The sequence below is a fragment of the Trachypithecus francoisi genome, unplaced genomic scaffold (assembly GCF_009764315.1).
Source record: "Trachypithecus francoisi isolate TF-2019V2 unplaced genomic scaffold, Tfra_2.0 Lachesis_group8, whole genome shotgun sequence".
In the NCBI taxonomy this organism is placed as follows: Eukaryota; Metazoa; Chordata; class Mammalia; order Primates; family Cercopithecidae; genus Trachypithecus; species Trachypithecus francoisi.
The window spans coordinates 15,552,235-15,559,765 of NW_022681473.1; the positions used below are offsets into that span (position 1 = coordinate 15,552,235).

At 52.9% G+C, this 7,531-nt stretch overlaps 1 protein-coding gene across 5 annotated transcripts; it reads left to right on the forward strand.

Moving 5' to 3' along the window:
- On the forward strand, positions 1 to 5,905 carry YPEL4 (yippee like 4). 5 transcript variants are annotated; one of them, XM_033204568.1, is made up of 6 exons: positions 1 to 1,307; positions 3,342 to 3,517; positions 3,700 to 4,024; positions 4,197 to 4,240; positions 4,586 to 4,694; positions 4,917 to 5,905. In XM_033204568.1, exons 3-6 carry the CDS (start codon positions 3,884 to 3,886, stop codon positions 5,004 to 5,006), a joined length of 384 nt encoding a protein of 127 aa, XP_033060459.1. In that variant the 5' UTR covers positions 1 to 1,307; positions 3,342 to 3,517; positions 3,700 to 3,883; the 3' UTR covers positions 5,007 to 5,905. The 5 variants fall into 5 exon arrangements, with proteins under 5 accessions (XP_033060459.1, XP_033060458.1, XP_033060456.1 ...); XM_033204567.1 differs by lacking the exon at positions 3,342 to 3,517; XM_033204565.1 differs by lacking the exons at positions 3,342 to 3,517; positions 3,700 to 4,024; positions 4,197 to 4,240.
- The last annotated feature ends 1,626 nt before the right edge of the window (positions 5,906 to 7,531 follow it).

A 7,531-nucleotide genomic window follows, 5' to 3' on the forward strand; every position in this document is an offset into this window, starting at 1 on the left:
GAAGGGTCTGGGCCATTTGTAATCCTGCCTGGATTGTGCTGTTGTAGTTTTCCATTGACCTTAATCACAGGGCATGGTAATATTAAGAGACACCCTATGGGATCTCCTGTATTCCATGCATACTTCCTTACCTCCATTGTGGAGCAGTAGACTGATTTCATCTTGATAGTCTGGGTCAGTCACCCCAGCCAACACTGTAACTCCCTTCTTAGCTAGTTGACTTAAAGGTAAGAATAACCCAAAGTGGACAGGTGGCAATCTTAACTTCCAGTTTAATGGAATCATTGTTGTGTCTCTTGGTGGCAGCGTTCCTCCCTCTGGAACTAAGACTTCTAGGCCAGCAGAACATAATGCCGCGGAAACAACTGCTATTTTGGAAACATCTAAATGCACGGGTCTGTACTAGGCATTGCGGTCCTGGGATGTAGAGAGAAATTTCCCAGAAGGCCTGTCTCAGGAAGTTTACAGCCCAATAGAGAATTTCATATAATGTAGGTGTCTCCATTCATGAAGCACACATAATTTGGAGGTAGCTGTTAAGAGGTTTCTGCATGCAAAATGTCATATTGGGTCTACAACTCCTTCAGGAGTATTAAACTGAGGCTTTAAGGCTTGGTACAAGTTTGGGGGCACAGTTTGCCATCCACAACATTAGTACATCTGTCTTTTCCCTGCTTCAGGGCTGGTGTCCAAGGTGAAATGGGAAAGTGTATCATCTTAAATGTGTGTGTGCTGCCTCACTCTGCATCCATATCTTCCTTCACCAGCCTTGCCACCTCCTTTCCTCCAGCCCTGCCACCCTCACTGCATCCTTGCCCAGCCCTGTCCTTCCCCCAGGTTCTTCCTATCTCCTTGGCCACACTGCCTTCCTCCTTAACAACTTGCCTCTCCCCTTGCCCACCATCGCCGCCCCGTCCCTCGGCCCCCACTCCTCTAGCCCCATCCTTTGATGCCTGCCCCCTCCCTTCCTTCCGACCCGCCTCCTGTGTCTCCCAGCCCTGCTCTGACGTGGGAGGTGAGGGGGGGTGGGGGGGATGGATGACTCACAGTGTTATGATGCAGTTCCACAACACACAGCCACATTCACCCACAGACCGAGGTACAGAACGAGAGACAACCTCTGCCCCCCCAGCAGCTGGCCAGCTTTGCAGCCCCAGTCTTGAGTCCCCAACTACCCTCCCCCCACCCACCCCCATCCCCTTCCCAATTGAAGGAGCGGAAAGAGAAGAGAGAAGAGTGAGCAGAGAGATTGAGAGATTGAGAGAGAGAGAGAGAGATAGACGGAGATCTCTGGAGCAGACCTCAAGGTGAGGGGGCAGCCCTTCTCCAAATGAATTTTTTTTCTCTTTGCAAATTTCCCCCTCCTGCTGCGTGTTGCTTTCTCCCCTTTGCAAAAGCATTATTCATCCACCCTTTGTCCTCCCTTCCCCCTCCCTGCTGCCTCCTCTCCTCTCTCTCGGTTCTTCCATCCCTCTCCAAGCTCTGACGATTCCCGCACTTATTTCCCGGCAACTTTGGCTGTAGCATCAGGCATTACTGTTTATTGTTTTGCTGCTGGTGCAGACCCCCAAAGCCTGCCCTGGGAGCTGGCAGTGCTGCTAATTATTTGGACCATACCATACTGAGAATACCAGCCTGGGGGGTGCCAAAACCCCAGAGCAGATGAGAAAATCCATTGTGAGCAGGTGTCCCCCTCCCTTTCTTTCCCCCCTAAGAAGCACGAGATTCGCACCTGGTTCCTCCAGCCTCTGCCTCGGTGCCTCTGTTGTCAGCTGTCAGTTGCCGCCCCCCCCCCAGCCCTCCCTCTCCCCTTCCTCCCACGGTCCAGCCCCATCTCACTTCAGGGGAACATCTCTCCCCAGCACTCGGCTTGCCTTTGTTTTTTCTCCAGTCATTTGCCCAACTTGCTTCTCCCTGTGATCCGAGATGGGTGAAAAAATGATCCCTACTCCCCTTTCTGTGATTCTCTGGCCTTCCTTGCAGCCTCTCCTTGGCTTGACTGGGAATTAGGGGAGAGGGAGGGAGGTGTGACGGCTGGAGGCTGGAGAAGGAGCCCAAGATTGGGGACCCAAGCTGCCCCGTTCCCCATGCCCCTTGAAGGTGTTTCAAGGTAGTGCATGTCAGAGGGGAACTCGCAGGCAAAGTTGAAGGCAGCCCTGTGAAGCAGAGACTGAAAGGTGGTCTCTTGGCAAGGAGGGCCCGTTTCCTGCAGCCGGAGCCCAATGTCACCCTGAACTCAGCCCAAGGTGTTTTCCTGGGGCCCAGCCAGGAGGAGAGGACCTGAAACTGAAGATAGTCTCTATGGAGGTTTTGTGGAGAGACTGCCTGGCGGCCTTCAGAGTGTGGAACAGCTGGGTGCTTGTGGCCACTGCGGAGGACAGGACGAGGAGAGTCTGTATGCCCTGGCTAACCGCAGCCAACACTGTCTCACCTCTGCTTAGTGCTCTAGCATTGCCAGAGTGCCCAGCTGTCATCTCTGAACCAGACTTAGGCTAACCACCCACAGCGGGCTGGGAAGCTCTATGAAGCAGAAAGCAGCAGCTCACCTGCTTATCGGAGCCCACAGGGGCCACCTCCCTTCTTATCCTCTCCTCCAGCACCTTCAGCCACTCGGAAGCTGGCGCGTGGGCAGAAGGCAATCTACCTCTATTCCTAATCAGAACCCAGCAATTACTTCATCTTCAGTCACCCACAGTCACTGCTGTTTGTCCCTGCCCCTGGGAGAAGGTAGAAACATTTTTTGCCTTGTGCCCCAAAGCACAGCTGTTAAAAATAAGAGTCCCTCTTCTGCTGTTCGTTGTGGCCGTTGCTCTCACCCTACCACACAGCCCTGCCCAGCCCAGGAATCAGGCTCGTCTGACACGCTACCCATTTCCCATTGGCTCCAGCTGTCAGATTGCCTGGAGAAAATGTATTTTCTGCCTAAGTCTTTAACCAAGGGATAAAGCAACAGTTAGTAAAGAATAGGAAAGAGAAAGACCAAGGGGCCCAGAGGCTGGGAAGACAGGCAGGTGCTTATTCTGGGCCAGAATGAGTGAACCAAGGTGCGGGAATGGGCGGCCACATGTGAGGGCTTTGGTACTGCTGGAAACAACTATAAAGTTCTAGTGAAGAGTCCCAGAGCGCAGGGCCCTGACCTCAGGAGAGAACTGAATCAGGGTTTGTATACCTGCCTGCATGCTCCCCCTCCCCTCACCTTACACCTCCCCTGCCAAAATGTATAAAGGATCAATTGTATTGCAAACAAAGGCCATGTAAAAGAAAGACCTTCAGGCATCCCCAACTCTTAAAAGACTCTGATCCCCTGAGACACGGTGCCTACCAATGCCTGTGCGCTGCAGAGCCTCACGAAGAACTGAAAACCAAGGAGAGGGCACTTGCAGATGACGTTGCTCCCATGGCAGCGTCTGTGCCCGTGGGCTTCTCTCTGTGGAAAATGGTGGAGGCTGCTTCTGTCCCAGGAGGGAGAAACACCGACTCCCTGGCTTTGGCGCCAGAAGCCTGGATCGGCTGCCAGGTTTGCCAGAGCAGGATGGGGATCCAGGGGACAGGGCGACAGTGCAACTGGATGCCGGGGGGGGGGTCAATGGTGATGGGAGAAGTAGAGGTGTGGGTGAGCTGAGCCCCTTTTCCTCCATTCCCTCAGGACGGGCCCTCCTGAGATCACAGCTCCTCTGATGTCCTTTCCCCTCTTCCCAGGTGACTTCTGTTTCTATCTGATTCTCGTCTGGGGGGGCCCTCACCGGGCAGCCCCCCAACACTCCTCCTGCCCTGAAACACGGCTCTAGCCAACCTGCTCCGCTGCTTCACCTGCGACCGTCTCTGCGGGGGCTGCACGGCGCCAGCCCCTCCAGCCCGCCAGGGCATTGTCCTCCAGCCCGTCATGCCCAGCTGTGACCCCGGTCCAGGCCCTGCCTGCCTCCCCACCAAGACTTTCCGCAGCTACCTGCCCCGCTGCCACCGCACTTACAGCTGTGTCCACTGCCGTGCACACCTGGCCAAACACGATGAGCTTATTTCCAAGGTACACGAAGCGGGGACCTATCCTTCCCCTCTTCTCGAGCACCAGGTTAGCCTGAACATCACCCAGGGGTGAGGCAGCGAAGCTCTTCCTCTCTCCCACACACCCCTGCGGGGATTCAGGCAGTGGGGCTGAGGGCTGCTTGGTAGTCACTGTCTGTCCTATGTCTCCACAGTCCTTCCAAGGGAGCCATGGCCGAGCCTACCTGTTTAACTCCGTGTGAGTCTACCTCTTTCCTTGTGCGTGTGCTTGTGCTTATGTGTGAGTGAATAATTTTCCTCTGTGGAGAAAGGGGGGAATCCATCAGGTGATCTTGTGCCTTCAGTCTTTGCCTCCCCTTTTGCAAAGGGGTTCTCAGTCTGAAGTTCTCACATGGGGAGCCCGGGGAGAATTGAAATCATAACACTGGAAAAAGAAGGCCCAGGCTCTAGACTTAGAGGGGTGGATTATCAAAGGCAGGGGCTGTCCAGTTCTCTCCAGTTGTAAGTTCCCTTGGGCTGTCTGGGGACTGGACTGACAGTGCAATCCCACTGGGTGCTGGGTCCTTCCTGTTTCCTGAGACAGGGTCAACGTGGGTTGCGGGCCAGCTGAACAGCGCCTCTTGCTCACGGGGCTCCACTCGGTAGCTGACATTTTCTGTGAGAGCTGCAAAACCACACTGGGCTGGAAATATGTAAGTACCTGAGGAAGAGGGTCACCCTCTAAAGTGGAAGTCCCCACGGCCCTTCAAGCCCCAGTGACCACATCAGGTCCTTGCATGGTCCAAAGAGGAAAGAAAGAACTAGTTGCTGGGTTGGGCTAGGTGGATGAGCCTTGGGGTGGGGGCCATACAGGTGGTAGTGGGGCCTGGAAGGAAACTGCTTTGTCCTACAATCACTGCTTTCTCCTTCACCAGGAACAAGCTTTTGAGACGAGCCAGAAGTACAAGGAAGGGAAATACATCATTGAAATGTCACACATGGTGAAAGACAACGGCTGGGACTGAGGGGCTCAGGCAGGCTGTGCCCTTCCTCCGCATGCCCCTCCCTCCCCATGGCCCTGCCAAGCAGTCTATACCAGCATGAGTACTGCCCCACCCCTGGGGGAAACCTGGCTCCAACCAACCCTCCCCTACCTCCACCATATCCACTACCAGGCACCCTTTGGAACAGGGGTCTGGGGGTACCCCAGGGGTGTTAAGGCTCAGGAGTGGGCAGCAGTCAGGGAGAGACAGAACTGGGGGAAAGGGATGGTTGTGGGTCCTTCTGTTCTCAAGTTCCTGAAAGTTGAGGCGATGGCAGGGCGTAGACTCAGGCAGAGAGGATTGTGGGAGGAATCCGTTTTTGCTCCACCTCTTTTTGAGTGAACAGAGGACAAATCTTGGGTCACGGGGCTCGTAGATGGTGGACCACAGAATAGCAAATGAGAAAAGGCTTGGGTTGGAGTGAAATTCTGGTCTCAGGCAGCAGAACAGACCAGAGTCTCTGAGGATGAAGTTTCCCACCCCTATTTGTAGGGAAAAGGACTCACGTGCAGGGAAAACTCAAATCCCAGGCCCTGGGAAATAGTAAAAGAATCAAAGGGGTTTCCATTTCACTCCATTTGTTAGTTTATCTTGGCACTGAAGAGGCACTTTCGAATATCTAACTTTTGCCGTTGGGTGGGGTAGGGACAGCTGCACGCGGAACAGCCCCCACCCCCAGTCGGCTGCTTCCAGAACAAGCAGTCTTTATGGGCTTTCTCTGAGGCCCAGTCACTGCTCCTGGGACCCAGTCCCCTGGAGGGGAGGTGGAAAATCAGTGCTACGGGTCGTCTTTCCCGTGGCTGCCACCAGCGAATGAAACTTTTGTATGATACATAAAGTGCTTGGGTCTATTTTTAATAAAAAGGGAAAAAGCAACTTGAGGCAACCTGTCCTCTGACTTTCTTTCCCCGTGCATGTACCCATAACTGTCCCCGTCACACACAACCCCCTACTCACCCACCAGGGCCTGTCCCTTTGGACCACTAGGGGGCAGCAGTTGCCGTATCCATGGCAAGACTACTGCTTGAGCTTTTACCAGAGGATAAACTTCAGGTGAGGTTTTGCCTAATAAGAGGGGTGGGTTTTGTGAGCTATTCCATCGAGAGCATCCAAAACCGCTTCTGTCTGCTGGCACCCCTGACAGTAAGTCCATTTTTGCCTAGATCAGGATTGGGCAACTGAAAGAGGCTCATCTCAGAATAAGGATTTACTTGAGTCCCATGGCTTTTCAGCCCGGTTCTGTAATGTTCTGGTCAGTTCATGGGCACACTTAAGGCTAAAAGGAAAATCAATCAGCCAAAGTGCTGCCCTGGCAGTTGATGGGAAGTGAAACAAAACAGCTCAAAAATTAGGCCGGGCGCGATGGCTCACGCCTGCAATTCCAGCACTTTGAGAAGCCAGGGCTGGTGGATCACCTGATGTCAGGAGTTTGAGATCAGCCTGACCAACATGGTGAAACCCTGTTTCTACTAAAAATTCCAAAATTAGTCAGGCCTGATGGCACATGCCTGTAATCCCAGCTACTCGGGAGGCTGAGGCAGGAGAATCGCTTGAACCCAGGAGGTAGAGGTTGCAGTGAGCCAAGATCATGCTGTTGCACTCCAGCCTGGCAACAGGGTGAGACTCCGTCTCAAAAAGAAAAGCTCAAAATCGCAACGTCAATGCCACCATGTAGCCCAAGGGGCATTTTACTGGCAGTGATATGAAATCCCTACTGTTGTTGGGTGCCCACCAGTTACAGGGGAGACCATATACATCATAAAGATCACTTTTTGGTAAGCTATAATATTCTTTCCAGATTCATTCATTAATACTCCAAATATTTATAAAGCACCTATTGCTTGCCAGGCATTGTGTTAAGCCCTGGATGTTAAGCACATGGTGAAGATAAGGCAGCTGTGGCCTGACTTCCTGGAGCTTTCTGTCCAGTAGGAGATGCAATAACCAGGCAATCCCTGTAGAAGAGGATAATAAGGGCTCTAAGCAGGGACGCAGAGGAAGCTTGGGCGCTCATACGAAAGGAACTCAGCCTAGATTTAAGGAGTCAAGGAAGGCTTCACAAAAGTGATGACTACGATGGCATTTGAAAGATAAGAAGTTAGGTGGCAAAGGCAAAAGTGATGGAAGTATTTCAGACAGAGGGAACTATATGTGTCGGGTAACTTATGTTTAGTTAGTTGAAGGAAATAAAAGTCTCTTGTGGGCTGAAAGCAGTGGCTCATGGGTTAATTCCAGCACTTTAGGAAGCCAAGGCTGGAGGCTTGCTTGAGGTCGAAGTTTGAGTTTAGACTGGGCAATGTAGCAAGATCTTGTCTCAATAAAAAGAGCCATACTCGCCACCTGTAGTCTCGACTACTCAGGAGGCTGAGCAGGAGGATCACTTGAGCCCAGGAGGCCGAGGCTGCAGTGAGCCATGATCACGCCACTGCACTCCAGCCTGGGGTACAGAGCAAAACTTTGTCTCCTTAAAAAACATTTCCTGTGGCTGGAGTATAGGCAGCAAGTGG